Raw genomic sequence first — 22,406 nt, forward strand, 5'->3', positions numbered from 1 at the left:
CAAAGACTATGTTGCTTCTTGCCCTGTCTGTGCCATGTCAAAACGGAAGAGGGGTAAGCCGCAAGGCTTGTTGCAGCCAGTGGCCAGCCCCTCACGTCCTTGGGAGGAAATCTCTATGGATTTTATTGTCAACTTGCCTCCGAGCCAGAGAAAGACTGTGATTTGGTTTGTGAAAGACTACTTTTCTAAATAAGCCCATTTCATTCCATGTGCCTCTATCCTGTCGGCTCAACAGTTAGCCCGCCTCTTCCTAGTCCACGTGTACAGACTTCACGGATGCCCCGCCTGTTTGGTCACAGACCACGGGACACAATTTACTTCCCAGTTTTGGCGGGCATTTTTAAAACTGCTGGGCACCAAACAGGCGCTGTCCACTGCGTCGCATCCTGAGACTGACGGATCTACGGAGGCTCTTAATGCAACCTTGGAACAATATTTGCGAGCCTTTGTAAACTATCAGCAGGACAATTGGGTGGATCTTCTGCCCTTTGCCGAAGTCGCTTACAACAACGCTGTACATCAAAGCACGGGCCACACCCCTTTCCGTACTCTGTTTGGGCGAGATTTCGTCCCTATTCCTGATCTGCCGCAACCCACTTCTCCGCCTTCTTCACCTTCCGACTGGGCTGCGCACCTGAGTGACTCCTGGCCGGTCATTCAGCAAGCGTTGGCAGATGCCCAATCCACCTACAAACTCCATGCCGATAAGAAGAGAGCGCTCCAGCCTGCCTTCAAAGTTGGTGATAAGGTCTACCTTTCCACCAAGTTCATTAAATCTCCTCAGCCCTCTAAAAAGTTGGCTCCCAAGTTTGTTGGTCCTTTTCCCATTGTTGGAGTTATTAACCCTGTTACATTTAAATTGGACTTGCCACACAATCTGAAACGCTTACATCCTGTTTTTCATTGCAGTTTGCTCAAACCTGTCAACCACTCCGATCGCTGGCATGTCCAACCCACACCTCCTACACCCATCATGATTGACGGGCAACAGCATTTTGAGGTGAAGGAGGTCCTTGATTCCCACAGACTTCGTAGCACCCTGCAGTACCTTGTCCGCTGGAAACATTTCCCCCACCCTGAGTGGGTGGCTGCCCACGATGTTCACTCTCCTGTTCTAGTTAGGCGTTTTCATGCTGCTTATCCTATGAAACCTACTCCGTAGTATTTTTGTGGGGGGCAGTATGTCATGTTCACTGTTTCAATGTTCCTGGTACATCGTAACGTTTCACATGTCATTTCCCTGATACATGTGTGATCTCGGGAGGGAGGAGGATTCCACTTCAGGGAGTTATCTGTTGGCTGCTGGTTTGGAATGTGTTTGGGTTATCTCATGTGTTCAAGGTTGCTTTCCCAGGATCAGTGGAAAACAGTTACCAGCACCTGGGAGGGGGGTGGTTGCTGCAGTTGGGCGAGGGGAGGGATTACGTTTCGAGCCGAGGGTTTTTAGTTTGTATTTGGCGCACTTTTATTCATTCTCAGCTTTCTCTGTATTTGCATACTATTCTTTTAATAAATCAGATATCATTAAGTACCTGCTTGTGAGTCTGAGTATATCAGGATAGGCAATCATTACAAGTATTACTAATATTAGTACAAGAGGCATGCTCTGGGTCCTGTCTATCAGGAAATGCCATCTGGCAGGGCCTAGAACGAAAGCTTTTTCTGTCATGGTGCCCACCCTTCGGAACATCATCTCCCTGGAGATCGGATTGGCCCTGACCCTACTGGCTTTTTGTAAGGCCTTAAAGACTTGGTTTTGCCAGGCTTGGGGATTCAGGTGTACTATGGAGCTTGTAGGGTGGCTCTGCTGGTTATTGTTGGTGGTTCTTGGTATACCTTGGCTAATGACTGTGTTTGTCAGAACCCACGATCAAAGAACTGGTAGATTGTTTGATTGTGTTCTCTGCCAGTCGCATCAACATGTCAAGCACCAGAAGGGAGGGGGAGAGGTGAGGTGCTGAGAGTGGGAATAGTGTTTCGTCTAATGATGGATTCCAAGGTCGTATTAGCCAGAGATGGTTGGAAATGGAATGCCAGTCTGCTGGTGGAAAGGGGGAAGGAATGTGGAGGGGCGTTCTGGCCTGCCTGTTTGCTTTTTATTAGGTAGTTTGAGCAGGAATCCTTAGTCGTGGCTTTTTGCTTTCATTCTGTACACATCTGCAATAAAACTGAAATCTGCATTTTAAATGAATGCATGAGTCAGGTCATTATTGAGTTCATTGTGTCAGATCTTTACAGTGTTGTTATATGGCTTTTTTACATTGTTTTATATATGTTTCTGTATTATTTTTTGTTTTTCATATAGCTTAAATTGCTGTGAGCCACCCAGAGTCATGTATTTGAGATGGGTGGCTATATAAATTGAAATAAAAAGTAATAATAATACAAAAGTCTCTTGACTAAGTGCAATTGAAAAAATAGATTCTGGTTTGCATTTTAGATATGACAGATTTAAAATACATACAAAGCAGACACTACTCACTCTGCCAAACCTAATATGGTTTCCCTCTTGTATTGACCATCTGCTGTAAACCTTTGGACATCTACTCCTTTGCCAAGCCCTTGAAGAATCTGAGCCTGGGTGAAATCCAAGAGTCGTTCATTATAGTACTGAAGATGTTTAATCAGAATTGCTATTTCTTCTGGCCAGTCTGCAAAGCTGGAGTTGGTAACATGCTTTGTGACCATCTGAATTAAATCTTTGGGGTCAACCTGTAGAATTAATTCACAAAACATTGAGATTTACATTTGTCCTATTAAACATGTTAGAATGTTATGATGACATTTTTAATTGTCTGCAAAAAATGGGGGCAGATGTGGGGAGAGAAAACACCTTACCTTCAAATTTTTATTCAGGACTTCGATTCATGCATAATTCCTCTCTCTTCTAGCAATAATTTTAATACTTTCTACCATTTCCAAACAAAAGCCAGAAAGCGAGCAAAGAGAAAAAAAAATCCTTCCCTCCAAAACACACTGCTAACAGCAATAAAGCTATTTCTAAATTTGATATGGAGAAAATACTAGTGTGCTAAAATGAACAAATGAATTAAAGCTCACAGAAAAGCCTCTGCTAGATTCTCCTTGAATAATTCTGGGATGCCTCTCAGCTAGCATGATTAGGTCAATTAGTCACTCCCAAACCTCGTTTAATTTGTATATTCCACTTGAATACTAATGAAAAGAAGCTGTACATGGCTCCGTGAGGATTTCAGTGTTCCCAGGCCAGAAATGCAGTGAGCTGCTGCAGAAAAGGTGTGAACTCTGTTTCTTTTCTGCCACGTCCCAGTTGGCTGGCTCCCCACCTCCCTAGTCTAGTAATTTTGTGGTTGCATCCTACGATAACCATCTACCAACAGAAATTAAATCTGCCTGTGAAATTCCTTCCTTCAACTATTCCTCACTACAGACATCCCCAATCTACTCCAAGCACAGAACTCTGAGGAGAAAAAAAGTAAAAGGAAGTCTCATTGAATCATAGGAATTTGTTCACTTAACACTGGATGGAATACTTTTTGGGTTGATTTTATACTTCCTAAGAAGAAGTCTTTTTAATGTGATGTCTGGGTCCATTTCTATAAAATACATGACAGCTATTTGTAAATATGACAAACACTACAGTAGAATATATTTTTTTAAAAAATAAAGGCTCTATCACAAATGGTGCTGCTTAAATGAAACAGTAAATGCATATGATAGAGAACATTTACACCAGATGATAAGCAACAGAGTTATCAGTCTGAATAAAGGGAAACATACTTTTCCTTTAGAGGAAGCAGTTTAGCACACAATTTGTTTTTCATAGCATATTTTGATAAAAACAAAAAGAGATTAACAGATCCCCAAGGTAAAGTGGTTAAGGCAACAGGCTAGAAACCAGAAGCCTGAGAGTTCTAGTCCCGCTTTAGGCATGAAAGCCGGCTGGGTGATTTTGGGCCAGTCCCTCTCGCTCAGCCCCACCCACCTCACTGGGTGGTTGTTGTGGGGAAAAGAGGAGGAGGAAGGAGTAGTAGGTATGTTCACTGCTTAGAGTTATTTATAAAAATAATAAAGGCGGGACAGAAAATAAACAAACACACACACACACACACACACATAAAAATGGCATAACAGGTAACTTATGATGAAGCATTTCTTATCTGATTATCTAAATGAAGAGACAAGAAGAAACACAGTAATGTGCTTAGTCCTACCATCTTCAAATAATGTCTGAAACATTTTTTTTTGCTCAGGGGTAGTTTATAATTTAATTGCTATGAGTTCTGGGAAAGAAACTTAAGCAAATATGAAAAAATTAGTTTTAAGGACAAACAAGATATGTCTATTATTTGGCAAGGTCACAGAAATAATTATCTTGTAATATACCAAGTGAGTTCCTTTGTGTTAAAAAGAAATAAACAATCATTCACACACACATATGAGAGATACTTAGTTTTGACCTTCAACAGTAATAAACTAGTAGAATGGATTAAATAAAAAATGACAATTTTTCAGAAAAGAAACTTAATTTGACTGTATAAAATCATATAAATAAGATTTACTTCATAAAAGTCTTTTCCAATAGTATACAACAGCACAAAGAGGACCCATATGCAAAGAGGGTAAGTATAAAGCGAAAGTTGTCACAAAATGTTATGTATTTTTCTATATACAGTTTTTGCTAAAGAAATTTCCAACAAAATAAAAGCCACGAGAAAATAAAACTAATAAGGAAAAATAGTGAGTAGTGAGAAAAGAAAATAGAAGAAGCAACAGAAAAGGAAATAGAAAGAGAAAAGAAAGAAAGGGGGAAAAAGATTAAAAGTGGCTTCCAATATTTTTGACCGCAGTTATAGATACATTTATATTTTACCCTCTCTCTCTAAGGTTACATAATAGTTTCTTTCTTTCCATATGCTATCCTTTCTAATCTTCAAACTCATAAATCACAAGTTCATTTTTCTCTTTTTTTAGTAAAAAGCCTATAAGGGGTTTCCAATCGCTAATTTCTGCCTCCATATCATCTTCAACCCATTCCAAAAAGTTTGTTAAAGTCTGAACAACCTTTTCTCTAGTGTCTTCTCCAGGATCCTCTGGAACTGCTCTAAGTCTCAAGCAGAATTCTTTTTCTCTCACTTCCAGTAACACCAGATTGTCTAAGTCCTTTTCCATTTTTCTGTTTATTATTTCTGTTTTACTTTCTAAAATTTCCACTTTGTCATTAATTTAACTTCTCCCATAAGTTGCCCTACAGATTCTTTAACTCTTTTTGTAACTTCTTCTTTTATCTCCTCTTTCATCTTTACAAACCTTTCTTCCATTCTCACTCCAAAAGCAACCAGCTCACTTTTAAGAGATTTAACAAATTCAGATACCTGCTTTTTCAGATACCTGCCTTCAAACATTTTTTGTAATATTTTTGGTGTAATTCCCTTTTCTGTCGATTGCTCTAATGGACCTCTCCTTCCCTCACCCTGCTTTGCAGCTTTTCTGGTGATAGCCATTTTTAAAAATTTATAATCCAAAAGTAAAAGTAAGTCAATTACGAAGATGAAGATAAATAGCAGGCTTCTCCTTTTCTCCCCCTCTTTTGCCTTCTCTACACTCTTAAGGCTTTAGTCCAATCTGTCTTTCTGTAGTTTTAATGACACAATCCGTCTCATATTACACTCATCTCCTTATTGTAAATTCCACCAATTATCTTTTCCTTTTGATGTCAAACAATTAATATTCCCAAGAAAGTCTGATCTGTTTATTTAGTTAATTCCAAATAACGCCAAAAGCACTTTCACCAAAATATTTATCTTTTAAATTATACTGTATAATTTATTTGTTTCTAACTTTCTTAGTCAAAATCTTTGCTATTATTTTAAGGACTTTTAAAGGTATTATTTTCCTCTCTGTTTTGCTTTCTGTAATTCGGAGGGAAGGCTGACTCACTGAGAAGTTTTTTTATTTGTCTCACTGTTTTCAAAGACCTGTTTTCAACTATAAATTGATTGTATCCTAAAGTAATTGAGAAACGGAGAGTTGGTCGAACTTAGTGTCCTTTAAAAGGTTTTGCTGCGTCTGCAAGCAAGCTCTTCCTCCCTCGTCCCCCAGCCACTCTACTCATGAGAAAACTGCAAGACTTCCATCCCACAGTCTCCTCCCAAGGAGCAGCTGTCTGGGGCACAAGTGGGTAATCTCTCTGTCTCTCCTTTATCCAGAAAGACTTTTGCTGGCTGGAAATCCCTGCTAGCCACTGTTCACTATCACACCGTCTCTGCTACTTCAGAGATGTCTAGGTAAAGGTAAAGGTTTCCCTTGACGTAAAGTCCAGTCGTGTCCGACTCTAGGGGGCGGTGCTCATCTCCGTTTCTAAGCCTTGGAGCCGGCGTTGTCCATAGGACACTTCCGGGTCATGTGGCCAGCATGACTCACGGAACGCCGTTACCTTCCCGCCGAAGCGGTACCAATTAATCTACTCACATTTGCATGTTTTCGAACTGCTTGGTGTGCAGAAGCTGGGACGAGCAACAGGAGCTCACCCCGCCGCGCGGTTTCGAACCGCCGACCTTCCGATCGACAGCTCAGCGGTTTAACCCGCAGCGCCACCGCGTCCCTTCAGAGATGTCTAGTCCACCACAAAACCTCACCGAAAGCTCCACAAACTGTTATACTGTTATACCTGTTCAAACATCAAAAAAAGCCCCCATCCCAAACCCATTTTTAAAAAGAAAGAACTAGAAATAAATATTAGTTTACTATGCATCTATTATGTACAATAGTTTGATACATTTTGAAGAGAAAAAAGAACAGGAAGATATTGCTGTATGTTTAAAGATTCTCAGTTCACTTTCCCCAAACAAATACGTTGAACTACAATTCTTGCTATCCCCACCAGAATACCTGGTGGGGATAGCATATCCGCATAATCATAACCTAACAAAATTTGGAAGTCACTTCTTTATGGAAGATTGTTCTAGGATAGTGATGTTTCCCCTTTTAGCATTAGCACAGTGAAATAAAAATAATTTTACACCATACGTAGCATAATTTTGCACGTAGGATATTTAAGTACTGGGAATTATGGAATTTTTATAGAAGAATCTACTATTCTTCTAGTAGCATGTATAAAGGTTAGCCAAAGAGCTACACTCAAGTACATTCAATGTAATAATGCATTATTAGTATTTCCAATTTCCTTGATAGCAATATAGCTTCCTATAGATTTCATTACATCCCATTCTATTTTTATAAAATATTACAGGTTGCTCTTCATAGCAGTAGCCTAATAAAGGTTTCATTTAAGTTACCAATAATCAAAACACCATTTATTTGTCTGATACCATACAGCTAGATTCCAGAAAGTATGTTTCACTTATGCTGGGATTTAAAAAGCTTATCAGATCTACAAAATATGACCGTTCCATCTACACTGCTCTCTTGCCAATTTATGAAGTTGAAGATTTAACTAGACATGCTGATAGCAAACCCACGTTTAATATACAGGTCTCTGTTATTCCCCTGTGCAGCTAATACCTAATTCAACAATCAAATAATAGCTTGCATTAAGGACTACCTTGTGGCAATAAAGGGAGCAAAATGTGCTTATTTCTCCACCCATGTTGAGTCTGCAGATAGCTGCCCGGCAACCTTACTTCAGGTGACCTCTGCAGGGTTATTGTGAAGATTATGCTCAGCATCTGATGGATAAAGTTGCTCAGACCTGCTTGGAGTTGGACTGTGCTGTGTTGAGGTTTTCCTACTAATAGATTAAGACTGCTATTGTGCCTAATCATTTTGGCCGGGTTAAAAGGTTGCATTAGATTGTCTCCTCTCACGTGCTTCATGCAAAATAGCCTGGGGGAAGAAAACCTGCCCGGACTTGTTTCTCACTTCCTCTTTTTTCTCTGCCGGCAATGTAGGCGAGCAAGGCTTGCTCCAAAGGGAGCTAAGTCCTTTAAATATGTTTTGCTTTTGTTTTTGCTTTCTGTAAATAAATTATTTTTATAGAAATGCTTGGTGTGTGGCTTTTTTGACCTCTCCTGGGCTAAAGGCTTTCCCAGCATCTGCCAACAGGTTATGGGCCCAGTAAAACCCAGTAAAACCAAGAGAGATCAACTCCACACCTCATGCACAATTTAAAGGCAGGTAGCAAAGACCTGTGAAGATTTTCTTTGGAGCCACCTGGAGATTTTCCAGCAACTGCCGGTCTGCAGGACAAAGAAGCTAGCTGAGGTGACTTGCAAAAAAAGGAAGAAGCCATGGCTACCTCCCAGCCCTCAGCGATGCCTCTGGAGCGCCTATCAGAGACCAACTATTTGAATTGGGCCCTGAAGATGGAAATGTATCTTCGCAGAGAGAATCTTTGGCTGCAAATTGGTGAGCAAAGCCCCCAAAATCCCAGTGCTGAATGGCTGAGACAGGATGAGCGGGCTAGAGCCACCATTATCCTGGGAGTTGAGGACAATCAGCTAGTCCACGTGCGAGGCATGCAGTCTGCAAAGCAACTTTGGGACGCTTTGAGAGACTTATATGTAAAGGCAACAGCAGGGAGTAAAGTTACTCTGACGAAAAAGCTGTACAGAGCCTACCTTGCAGAAGGAGAAAGCCTTCCTGAGCACCTGCATTATATTCAGCAGCTGTTTGTTGAGTTGCAGGAGAGAGGAATGGAATTTACACCTCTCACAAAATCCTATATCCTCCTGTCCTCACTAAATGAAACGTGGGACACGCTGATTTGTACCCTGGAGGCTATGCCTGAAGCAGACCTCACCCCATCGTATGTTACACAGCGCTTACTCGCTGAATGGGAGAAGAGAGAGGAAAGATCCCCCCCCATCTCTTCTGGAAAGCTGTAAGACCAGAAAATGAGGGAAAAGAAGGGAAAGGAACCTGAGGCCACAGCGCTAGCAAGCCAGCGATGCTTCACTTGTGGTTCAGCTGGACATTTGCAAAGAGACTGTGCCATGAGACCCAAGAGTAGAAAGACAGAAAAGAAGAACACAAGGGCAACACAGAAGAAGGCTCTTCAGACAACCCAAATTGCACAGGTTGCTGAGAAGGGTAATTCTGATGTATGGGTGTTAAGATTCTGGGGCCAGTTGTCATTTATGTAATTGTAAAAGCTCTTTTGTGTCACTGTCTAAAATTGAAAGACAAAGTGTATCTTTGGCTGATGGGTCTGTGACCAAAATTATGGGACAAGGTGACTTGTATTTATCCTGCTTAGGAGAAACTGTAAAAGGTGTGTTGTATGTGCCAAATTTACAATCAAACCTTTTATCTGTGGCACAATTGGCTGCAACAGGGTATATCATAACATTTAAGAAAAATGGTTGTGAGATACGTAAAAATGGGAAATTGTGTGCTACTGGTATGTTAAAAGACTCCTTGTACATTGTGCAAAATGCAAGGAAGCCAAGCTGCAAGGCTGCAGTTGGCAACACTCCATATCATGACCAATGTGTACACCTGATGCACAGGAGATTTGGTCATGCTAATTTCAAGTATATAGCACAAATGCCACAGCTGTGTGCTGACCTAAAGATAAAACCCTGTGATAAATACTTAGACTGTGTAGTTTGCAAAGAATGCAAAACACTAAAAGCTCCTGTGAGTAAGCACAGTGACAGAGTTACAACTAGACCTTTGGAAATTGTACACTCTGACATTATTGGTCCTTTTGCTCCAAGTCTTGGACAAGCAAGGTATGCAATGACAATCATTGATGATTTCTCAAGATACACATTTATCTACATCTTAAAACATAAAGATCAGGCATTTGAGAAATTTAAAAGTTTTGTGACATGGGCAAATGGAAAATTCCCTAGGCCTGTATCTGCACTCCAATGTGATAGAGGAGGAGAATACCTTTCTCACAAATTCAGAAGGTTCCTAGTGGAAAAGGGGATAGAACAAATTCTTTCTAACCCGTACACCCCTCAGCAAAATGGTGTTGCTGAAAGAAAGGGCAGAACCTTGCAAAATGCGATGGAATGCATGTTAAAAGATTCACGATTATGTTTTAAGTTCTGGGGAGAGGCAATATCGACTGCCACTTATGTTCAGAACAGGTTGTATAACTCTATGATTCAGGACACTCCATTCCATTTGTTTTATGGTGTGAAACCAAAGGTAAGCCATCTTAGAGTGTTTGGTAGCACTGCATGGGTTCACATTCCAAAACAGCAGAGAAGGAAAGGAGGCCCCACAACAAAGAAAGCCATCTTTGTTGGCTATGAACAAAGCCAGAGGAGCTACAGGTTCATAATGGGAGAGAAATTAATAATTAGCAAAAGCGCTTCTTTTGCTGAACAAAACTGGGGGAGATTAAATTCTAGCTCTCCAGTTGAACTGACCACCACAAGAGAACAGCAAGGACTTGCTGATGGTGATCTTTTGCCTGATGAGGACATTAAACCAGAAAAGCAAATTGAAGATCTGTCTGATGAGACAGATGCTTCTCAGGAAAGTGATAGGAGTCAAAATTTAAGCCCTGTATTACCTCGCAGATCTCAGAGGAGTAATAAAGGCGTTCCTCCATCACGTTTTCAGGCTGAAACAGTAAAGGCTTTTCACATATTCACGGAACCTGAGTCTTTAGAACAAGTGAATGCTTTACCACCAGAGATTGCACAAAATTGGCATTCTGCCATGCAACAGGAATTAGCATCCTTGAAAGAAAATAAAACATGGAAACTGGTAAATCTACCTCCCAATGAACGCTGTCTGGGTTGTAGGTGGGTTTTCAAACTGAAAAGGGATGCTGATGGCAAAATCCAAAAATATAAAGCAAGATTGGTTGCGAAAGGGTTCACTCAAAGGAAAGATTTAGACTTTGACAAGACTTTTGCACCAGTTACTAAAGGTGAATCAATTAGATTACTGTTAAAAGTTGCTGCACTCAAGGGAATGTCAGTTAACCACTATGACATTCAAACTGCATTTCTCTATGGTGATTTAGACCACAGATTATACATGCAGCAACCCCCTGGCTATGAAAAAGGGGAGAATCTAGTCTGTGAACTGCAGAAGTCAATCTATGGGTTAAAACAAGCTGCTAGATCCTGGAACCAAAAAGTAGATGAAAAACTGTAGAATTTTGGTTTTGAAAAAGGAAAAGCAGATCCCTGTGTATATATGAAGAAGGACAAACAAGGCTGTATGTATCTGTGCATTTATGTTGATGATTTGCTGCTGTTCACATCAACAGAAAAACAAAGGCTTGATTTAGAAGCCTGCATGAAAAGGCATTTCACATTAAAAAGCCTTGGAATTATAACAACCTAGGTTTGGAAAAACACAGGAAGAAGAATGGTAGCTTTCTGTTAAACCAAAGGGGAGATAATGGTAAAGTAATGTGAATGGAAAGACATATAAAGTTGTCAGAGAAGATTGGTTATGCATCTTAATCTGTAGTGTAAAAAGGGGAGTGTTGAGGTTTTCCTACTAATAGATTAAGACTGCTATTGTGCCTAATCATTTTGGCCGGGTTAAAAGGTTGTATTAGATTGTCTCCTCTCACGTGCTTCATGCAAAATAGCCTGGGGGAAGAAAACCTGCCCGGACTTGTTTCTCACTTCCTCTTTTTTCTCTGCTGGCAATGTAGGCGAGCAAGGCTTGCTCCAAAGGGAGCTAAGTCCTTTAAATATGTTTTGCTTTTGTTTTTGCTTTCTGTAAGTAAATTATTTTTATAGAAATGCTTGGTGTGTGACTTTTTTGACCTCTCCTGGGCTAAAGGCTTTCCCAGCATCTGCCAACATGCTGGTCCTATGGAGATGATGTGGATACAGTCTTCTTTATCTGGGAAGAGTTCAGTCTGGTTTCTCCCAAGGATGTAGACATGGTCTTTCAGATGCTAACCCTTGCCACCTGTGTGGTAGATGCATGCCCCTTCTGCTAACCTTCTGGCTGGTTAGCACCTCCCTGAAGGAGACATGTGGCTGAGTTTAAGTGGTGGTAAATACCTCTCTGTGGGAGGGCGTGGTTCCACCTGCTTTGAAGGAAGCCATAGACATTTTTTTCCCAGGCTCCAACATTCTCATTGGGTCTACATCTTCAAAGGTCCCTGGAAGAAGCAGATTATCTGGAACCATTGCAGTCTGGGTTCAGATTGGGATATAGCATGGAGATGGCATTGATTATGTTTGTGGATGACCTCTGGCAGGCTCAGGATGGTGGTAGCATATCCATCCTGCCCCTTGATCTCTCAGTGGCTTTTGATACCATAGATCATGGCATCATTCTGGACAGACTAAGCGGATTGGAAGTTATAAAGCAGGGTGAGTTGCTGAAGCCTTCTTTTTAACCATAGTAATTTTACTCAAAACCCCTCCCAAGAACTACCACTTCAAAACTTAAATCAAAGTTTTGGACCTGAAAGACTTCTTTTAGAATAGTCATATATACCAACATTATTCTAGCACTCGTCAGGACTAGGCCTATATTAAAACAAACGTATACCCCACTCTTTTTCAAAATCCAGCTCTTCACATGAACTGAATCGGATTTCTTTACTTTTCCTCTTTCTAAAGAATATACCAAGACAGAAAATATAAACGTAAGAATTCTGAAAATTAAGCAAGTGAACAAGTGGAAGCATACAGTATATCCATATATTAGCTTTGCCCGCTTGGTACTCTCTGAATAGGCTAAAATGACCACTTTTAGAATTAATCTCCGATCGTGCTGCCTCACAATTCTGGGAGTTTTAGTGCCAATATTTTTTTTAGTGGACCTACCCTACATATCTGGTGGAAAACTGGATAGCAATACTATTGGAACGCGTGGCTCTGGATACTTAGCAGTCACCGATACTTTTAGGTGTATTCATTTGTCATCATTGCTTCCTGTGAAAGTAAATTCCAGAGCTGAACTATGTATTGCATTGCATGGCTTTCATCTTGTCTGTAATTAAAAAAAAAACAAAAACTTATCTAACTATATTGTACCTGTCAGCTTTTGCTGCAAGCAACTTCCTGAATATGGACTTAAGCATGTGGGAAGTCAAGATTCATCATCATGCCCAGCCTGAAGTCTGAGAATAATCAAGATAAAAGGGCAATATTCAACTTGGCTAAGATAAGTAGGTTTGCTCCTGATCTAGATTTAACTTGCACATTGGATTTATAGCATAGTTTTATAGGGTGTGTGTGTGTATAAATAAAAACATAAACTGACCCTGTAAAGGGGGTGGCATTCATCCTTGAAACATGGTGCCAAATGAACATAGATCTGTAGACTATAGTAATAACTCGCCAGCTGAAGTGAGAGAGCAGACGGAGACTGTTTTTCAAAACACTTGTTGGCATCTACCACCTAGAAGGAGAGAATAAATGCAGTTAAGACATAGTGATACACATATCATGTCTTTTAATAACTGCTCTTGAATAATAATAATAATAATAATAATAATAAACAATCTGAAACCAAAGAATATACTTTGTGGAGAGTGGACATGGAAGCTGAATTTTTAATTATCTCTCTAAAAAAGATAAAATACTGTATATTTCCATCCAAGGAGCTATAGGGGTATTCTTCCCTTTTGTTATTTGCAATTATGAAGTAAGTTAGGCTGATCGGTTATGACTGGCTTAAGATCACCTATTCAGTTTTATGGCTAATTGGATATGCAAATCTAGGCTATACTTAATTCATACTTGACCTAATCTGTTTGCCTTAAGCTTTCTTAAGAAAAAAAATATATAGAAAAATGGTATGATATATATTCCCAGTCTAGCTATGAACAAGGAAGTTATGCTATAAGAACCTAGTTTCCCAGAAAGTAAATGAAGTCTACTCCATCTCAAGATATCAGTCTGAGACAGAAATGTCGTGGTGTCTCTCCATCATAGCTACAGTCTAACAGTCTGAAATAAGACAGATGAAAGCACAGTCTGTGCTTATGGAATGTCTGTAAGTGCCAACTCTGACCATCAGAAGTGGTAGGGGCAGCTCAGATTAGCCTGGCTAGATGGATTAGGTCTGAGATGTGAATGTGTCAATAAAATAAATAAATAATCCCTAGGCAGCGTATGCAGTGTTAGACTCTGCCTGCCTGCCTGCCTAATATTCAAACTCTACAACTACAGTAATTAACTCAGTGGTATATGACGACAGATTGTTTTAGAAGATTTATTTCATGAATTTATATAGCCTGTGCCTGTAATATCAGTCTACACAAGAGACCAACATTCATTTTAAAGATGAAAAAGAAGTCTGTATGTCCGACAGCTTGTTTGTGTGAAGTTTTTTTAAAAATATCTTTTTAATGCTGCAGCTTTAAAGTAGCGCGGCTCAGGACTCTGTTATCACTGACAGGGAAGGTGGCTTGACTTTTAAGTGTGCATGTCAATTGAATCAAAACTGGTGGACTGAAAAGGCTGGTGCGCTAGACTGAAGAGGAAGTCTGATTTCTTCCCTTACCAGCATCGTATCAGATCATGCGTTCAAATTTCTTCAGAACCTAATATAACAGAGGCTTGCTTATTACTGAGCGGAAGCATACTATATGCTCATCCTCCAAAGGGAATTAGATTCAGACTCAATCCAAGAAGCAGGTGAGAGATTAGAGCAGTCAAGAAGCATGTCTCATCTGTGAACATACCTGGGGTAATGCAAGCAGGTAAGCAAGAGATAAGGTCATGTCATTAGGTAAAGCTTCGCTGGCCAACTGTAACAGGACTGCAACAGAGAAAGAGACATAAAAATTCAAATGCTGACATCTCCAACCTTGTGTACGTACTAAGTCCTGTATTTTTTTATTCAATTCCAGACATAAGGGGCAGGTATACATTCAATTAAGTGTTAATCAGTTCAGTAACAATTAAACAGATCATGTGCAATCAAACTGAGAGAATGCTTTAGTTTATTTTCCAGTCAAGGTAACAAGATAGAACAGTATAGGGCAGATGTTAAACTGAATGGCTGAAACATTTCTCACGCTGATTTACATCACCAAAATCTGCTGGCTTTAAAACTAAAGCAATGATATAAAGTTATGAACATTTAGAAAAACAAGCAGCAGGTTAGTGTGAAATACATTGTTTTTTTCCAGTCAGAACATCTGTATTTATCACCTGCTCTTTATGTAACGCAAGACTCAACTATTAATCAAGTTTTTATCACGAGAAAGAAAGCAGCAAACACATCACCATTTTACAAACCATTACTGCAATGAACGAGTTATGGAAATATTTGAAATCTATAATTCAGTACTCCAGCTGCTAAGTGTTCCCAGCGTGAGGAAAGGAGGAAGCAACCCTGACAATGATTTCTGAGCAATACTGAACACAGGAAGCTGCCTTTCTCCAAACCAGACTGCTGGGCCATCAAACTAAGTACAGCCCAGGCTTCTGGTGGGAATGGCAGACTGAACAGCTGTGCCCAATGATTCGGTGGGCAGGGCTGACAATGCGGTAACTTTTTTGGGGCTCAGGCAGGTTTTCCTGAAGCCCAGAAACATTCTCCGGATCAAGAATATCTGGAATCACCCCATCTATCCTCCAGACGGCTGCTTGTAGTCAGAAGATTGCAAACAGAATTTCACACTCGATTGGGACGTCACAATTTCCAAGCCGTGCTGTAGCCTTAAAGGGACACTAAGACCGGCTACCCCATTTCTAAATCACCGATTTGTATTTTTTTTTTTAAGTATATGTACCCCAAGAGAGGCTTTCTACAGCAAGGAGAAGCTGGTTCTCTTGGTGCTTAGCATCATTTTTGGGATTACTTTTTAAGAAAAAAAATATTTTAAGTTTTGGATTTTGTTTTCCTTCCAAAGGAAATTCCAAAGATTGAGAGTAAACAACTGTCTTCCTGTTATTATTTCTGTATTAAATTTGAAGATATTCGCATTTTCCTACACGTTGAATTGGCTGATTTGAACCTTCAGCTTTCTGTTTTCACTTTCCCTTGAGAACTGTCTGCTACCTCACTCTCACTTTATGTAAACACACTTTGGAACACTTCCATATCTTCGACTTTCGCTGGTTAAGCTCCTAGGGGGCGCCATAATCTACTACGTGAGACATGGAGGATTTCAGACAGATTCTTTCTGGCTTTCACCAGGGTTTTAAACAGATTTCTTCTGACTTCTATCAAACTTTTATGTAAGATATCCAGGACATTGTGGAAAATACAAGATCTAAAATGTGCCATCAGGTTGGTGATGCGGTGGATGAAACTGAGGAATTTAAGAGTGATAGAAAGGGGTTTTTTTAAGACTGAGATTGGGATTTTTATTGAGATGCTGGATGAGGATTGGATAATGGAGTTGGAGAAATCTAAGGGAGAAAGTGATCTGCAAGCCATAAGTAAAATCGATCTCCTGGTGGAATGCCATGAAAAGAACCTGGAATCTTTGAGGGAAGCAGTTGGGCTGTTTGATACTTTTAAGAGGAAAGCTCTGTGCACATTATGGGGATATGTAACTGCTTTGGTTTACTTTGAAGTGGGATAAGGGTTGAAGAATGTTCATCTGGTTTGCTTTAAGGATTTGACTGATGCTATTTGCCTTTCAAGATTTGGACTGACTGTTTGGAATTGTCTTTGTTTTTTGGGTTTATTAAGATGAAAATTATTAAAACTGTTGTATTAGGGTTAAAGAATGTTTACTTGGTTTGCTTTAAGGATTTGATTGATGTTATTCCCTTTTAAAGGTATGGAATTACTGTTTTGAATTGTCTTTGTTTTTTGGGTTTATTAAGATAGGGATTATTAACATTGTTGTAAGGTAAAGGTAAAGGTTTCCCTTGACGTAAAGTCCAGTCGAATCCGACTCTAGGGGGCGGTGCTCATCTCCGTTTCTAAGCCTTGGAGCCGGCGTTGTCATAGACACTTCCGGGTCATGTGGCCAGCATGACTCACGGAACGCCGTTACCTTCCCGCCGAAGCGGTACCTATTGATCTACTCACATTTGCATGTTTTCGAACTGCTAGGTGAGCAGGAGCTGGGATTAACAACGGGAGCTCACCCCGCCGCGCGGTTTCGAACCGCCGACCTTCCGATCGACAGCTCAGCGGTTTAACCCGCAGCGCCACCGCGTCCCTTAATAGTACAACATTGTTGTACTATTAAGTATAATAGCAGACAACTTATGTGCTTTTTAATTTGATTCTTATTATAGTAGACAGAAATGTATAGAATACTGGTAGGAAGGGAATAGTTAAATATGTTTTATCTTTTGGAGGGGAGAAAGATGTTTAGGTTTATATGATTTTTTTTTCTTTATTTTAATATAAGGGGGATGAGTAACTGTACTTAGTAATTTTTATTATGTGTTAAAGTGGAATAACGTATAGAAAAAATGTGGTGTTTTGGTTTAATATAGAGTAAGAGATTGATTATGGAAATTTTGTATATCCTTGCTGTTAAAAGTTGGAAGCCACATCTTTTTGTAAATTTAAAAAAAATTATCTTGTGTTTCTGCACTTTTTAGTTTTTTTCTTTGTAGTTTTTATTCTTTTCTTGAAACCTAATAAAATTTACTATAAAAAAAACAACAACTAAGTACAGCCCACACAAACCAGCAATGGCATTCCCGGATTTCTGTCTGGGACTGGATATGGAAAATTCTACAAAGAAAGCGTGAGTTTTTCCACTGAACATGGACTTTCTTAATATTTGGTTAATGCAGAGCCAGCATATTATAGACATTTAAGTACAGTAAACAACTAATGCCTATTATATAGAAGTATTTTAGTGTGCTAAGTGAAGAAAGAAAAAAAAGGGTACAAAGGCTTTCCCTAGCCCCGTGTTAGCATTCTGACTCAATGGAAGCTCAACTAAGCTAGGAAGCTCGGAATACTCCAAAACTACTGTTTAGAAAGGTTTCCAGGACTATGCATGAACTGTCACTTCCTTTGTTGTTGTTATGTGGCAGATCCAAAGTTCAGGGATTCAACCACCAGGATTTCCAAGAGGCTGGAAAAAGATCCCTGTATGAATTACTAAACTAGATTAAATGAACAGCCTAACCCAGTACAATACTGCTCCTGATTATCATTTTATCCAATCATAATAGCATGATTTTCTCAAAAGATAAGCATTAAGAAATATATATTACAGGAAAACTCTGAATCACAGAATAACTTACAGGGACTATTAATGAGATCAAGCTTAGGATCCGTGTAATTTTAAAGCTCTCAAGCTCTCACTAAGATCCTGTCCCCCACTCCACTCTATGCAAATGTAATCATAATACATCAGTTATACTACTTATTATCAGGAAGAAGAAAGTAAAATCTGAACACAAAATCTAGACTCAAGCTAGGTCATGATCAAGGGTTCAGAGAAATTACAGAATCAAGAAATAAGGATTTAAAAGTTATGCTGAGGATTGAGGAAAACTGTTACGGCAGTGATCTTGAAAATGCAGCGTGTAGTTTAGTTTTATATTCAGGAAATGTTCAGAATCTACAAAAATACAGGAAAAGATAGTGTCAAAAAAAGAAATTTTGGCCGATTTAGGTTATATATTTTAAAGGGTGTATAAATAAATTAAAAGAGCAAAATTAGAACATGTTGCTGTGAGTGTAGGCAAAACGTAAAATTGCTTTTGAATTAAGCTCCTCTCCTGCTGACTTCACGAATACCTCCATGGGCATTTCCTGGACACCGCTTGCCAACAATATGGAAGTAATTTGTCATAGTCTTTTTCCCAGATGCTATTCATCTACCCAGTAGAGTGTTACCTGGTAATCTCCCATCCTACCATTAAACAGGCCTGACCTTGCTTAACTTCTGAGTCTAGACAAGCTCAACTACCTGTTTTCACTTGCTGCGGAGAATATACTTTTAAATAGTTTGTCTGCTACTACTGTGAACATGATGACAGGGAAAAAAATGAGATAGCACCTTTGGTTTTATTGTAAGCACTTAATGTGGAATACATATTTACAAACCGATAATACTTAACTACATACTATGAACCAAAGTCAGCACATCTGGCACCTAAAGTTGATTTTTCCACTTAATAAACTTCAGAGTTAATAATATCTGGGAAAAATAATTTTTAAAAGGGTTCATAACTGATACGGTAATTTTTAAGTATTCATTCAGAAGGAATTTATTCTGATCTTCCAACTGCCTGAAGTATTTAAGATTGCCAGCTGAAACCTGTGTAGTATTTCAATGACATATATTACCTACAACATGTTACTTGGAAAGACTACACACACAAACATGCTAACCCTAAAACAACATTCTGAAGATCTTATTTAACGGAAGTCCAGCTACTGATTTGAAGAACTAAACTAGCCTCATATTTTAATAGGAATCTTGTGTTTCTTTCCATAATTTTTTACATTTTATATGTAACAAGTGGCACTGGGCTGACAAAAGGGTACAGAAAATCATTTTAAATTTCCAAGTCATGCCCAAAGTGGGGAAGTAGACCATATTATTGATCTTTATATCAGCATCAATTGCAGAAGAGAGATAAGAAAGAGACAGTTGTCAAGCACTTAACTGGGTCAACAGAGCTGTCATTCTCCCCCACCCACCCACCCTGCAATTTTTACTAGCAGCAGTTAAATTCTCCCTTCTCTGCCTTCTATGGTATATATAAAAAATCCTAAGTTGGGAAACCCATGTTTTAAAATTGAGGTTTCTATGATGGCCTATTGATGGGTGAGTAAGAAGGAACACAGCTTATTCAATAATACTATGATTTGTTACTATACTTTTCATGATTAGTCCACGCCTGCTACAATAGATTCATTTCATTTGCACGCATTTGTATATTTGAAGTCTTTTATTCTCATGCTAATATGATTCTGCAAATAAAATAACCAATGTTTTGATGGGAAAGGAAGGGGGGAAATACTGTCAGCTCACCCTGATGACAGGGATGGGTGACCGTATTGACTGCAGCCAATGCAGAAGCAGAAATGGAGAGTCTCTACATTTATTTTGCTTGCTGACCTGACAACATGGTATCATGGCTATGGCACAGGTGGGGAATCTGCAGTGTATACACGCCGCCTAAGCACCCATAGCACCCCACATCATAAAGCAGAATGGGTGCTTTACCATTGATTTTCAACACTGTGATTTTCTGCCCATTTGTTCCGCAAATATGCTAAAAAGGTTGTTAAGTCTCTGAAAATCCTCCAAAAAAGAATTGGACTTTTATTAAAAGGAATTAGCAAGATTCTGAACTAGATCCTTTTTCTCTGAAGTATCATACAAATGCTGGGTCATAAGGCATCATCCTGCACACTCATATCCAGCAGTTTCCTTGGGAACTTTGACAGTGATAGATTTTCTTAGGCCAACAATGTCAAATAACATTTATCTGCATTAAAGCAAGTCAGTTATAAATGAGCAATCTTGTATGAATGTCCATGTGGGGAGAAATATGTAAACAAAATTAATTAGTGTGATTTTTCTATTTTGGCAACCACATTATGCTTATATACATCATGCCATTCCCTTTGGGAGTAATCAGTGTTATACAAAGCATGGAAAAAGAAAAAGAAGTAGCAAAGAAAATAAATTGAAAACAAGAGATAAGTGAAAAGAAAAGGAAATATAACTGAATCTAGCTTATACCAACACTATCTTCGGTATCTATTCAGATGTTTCTGTCCTTCCGAAACACCCATGTTTCCATCATATCCAATTTCTACGCTGCCTATACGACCAAACCAACTCAACATATGTCTTTTGTATCAGTTATTTGTTTTGGTATTCAATCCACATGCACTGAGCATGCATTCCTTCTTGACCCTATCTCTTCCTGGTTTTTTTCTTCAGAAACCCATTCCCACTCCATTCAACTTATGTTTCTTTTGACATATCCAATTCTCACCCCCATATAACTAAGAGGGCAAAAGTGCAGTGTTATACACAGCCACTTACACTTTTTTTGACAAACATACATTCTTTGCAAGAAACCACAGACTACCCACTATAGCCAAACAGCTTCTCAGGCACACCGAGCAAACTAATCCCCTTTAGTTTTTGCATTCATTCTTGCTACATCATTTTCTTTTATAGAAGAGAACTAAAATGGCACTCCTCCGATTGTCAGACATAGTGGAATCTTCATATGTGTGTTAAACAAAATGCACAACCAATCCATAAAGCAAACCACACTGATATTTCAACATCTCTCCGGTTTTACCATCTATATCTGCATGCTAACCACTTTTTAAAGTTTTCATGGCATTCATTATTTCGTTGTCATCATGTTTCAGTATGATTCCCATATAAATCTCTAGAATATTCTTTCCATCATTCCCTCACTTGAGCTTCATCCCAAATAATTTAATCACTTTTATTTGCAATTCCATTCACACTGCTAGAATCTCATTCTTTAGCCTGCTTTGCCCACTTCAAAACAATTTTTATTTCTATCAAAATCATTCTGCAGTTTGTCTTTTTAAATCTTAACTTTCCTTGTTCCCCCTTACTATATTCTTTGCAACATTTCCCCCTCCAAATACACTATGCAGTATCTTTCTCTCATTCTCTTCTTTTGCAGCACAAATTTCTGGGGCACTTTGCAATGTAATTGTTTTCATTCTGTTCCAAAGCAGCTTCCATGACATCTCTTCTTACATCTATTTTCTATTTTTTTATACAGGACTTTTCTCTCTCTCTCTCTCTCCTATTGCTTTTTCTTTCATTTCTTTCCTTTTCTTCTCCATCCATTTTTTCCTAAGATCCACTTTTAAGACTACCAAATAATGGGTCTCCCTCATTCAAAACTTCTCATCACCTCTGTATTGTTCACTAATTGTCGATCTATTATAAACAAATCAATCATGCTTTTAAATTCATTCCTTTGCCATATATTCACCTGAATAGACGTATGCTTTAACCACATGTTACCGGCCTTGGCCATATCTATTTTCCATGAGCATTCCCCGTGGCTGAGGACATGGATATTTCCAATTTCCTCTGCCTATTCTATAATATCTGATAGGGTTGGCATGCTCTGTGTTCCATCAATAAAACATCATCTCATGGGACACAGAAGGCATGCTTTCTCTGTTGCTATGCCTGACCTTTCGAGCAGCATGCCCCCAAGGCTTGTATGGCCCCAACCCTGCAGTCCTTTAGGAAGGCCTTAAAAAGCTGGCTCTTGGGGCAGGCACTAGGCCAGAGCAAAATGTGAACCTATTGGAGTGTTTGCATTTAAGTTTATATGTCCTCCTGGTCCAGTTATTATTTTAGTGTCTTGTCCATTTATGTTTTTAACCTGCTTGTAAGTCATTTTGAGTTGGATGGTTCTATAACTAAATAAACAGATAAATAGTTAAATTTCCTTGCTAACATTTGAGAGTATAATACTTGCTGGTTTGGGCCAATGTATGTACAGGTAGTCCTTGCTTAACCACCATTCATTTAGTGACCAAAGTTACAAACACACTGAAAAATGTGATTTATGACAGGTGCCCGAAGTTATGGCTGTTGCAGAGCCCCTGCGGTC

General features: G+C 39.2%; 1 protein-coding gene across 1 annotated transcript in view; it reads right to left on the bottom strand.

Moving 5' to 3' along the window:
* The window catches only part of NBAS (NBAS subunit of NRZ tethering complex), a 189,778-nt gene that overhangs the window by 74,128 nt on the left and 93,244 nt on the right, over positions 1 to 22,406 (bottom strand). Inside the window, exons 39-41 of the mRNA XM_063314683.1 lie at positions 14,573 to 14,649; positions 13,147 to 13,284; positions 2,483 to 2,712 (exon numbers count right to left, since the gene is read on the bottom strand). Coding sequence (XP_063170753.1) covers positions 2,483 to 2,712; positions 13,147 to 13,284; positions 14,573 to 14,649 — 445 coding nt within the window. The remainder of the gene's footprint in view (positions 1 to 2,482; positions 2,713 to 13,146; positions 13,285 to 14,572; positions 14,650 to 22,406) is intronic.

Source organism: Candoia aspera, chromosome 1 (assembly GCF_035149785.1).
Source record: "Candoia aspera isolate rCanAsp1 chromosome 1, rCanAsp1.hap2, whole genome shotgun sequence".
NCBI lineage: Eukaryota > Metazoa > Chordata > Lepidosauria > Squamata > Boidae > Candoia > Candoia aspera.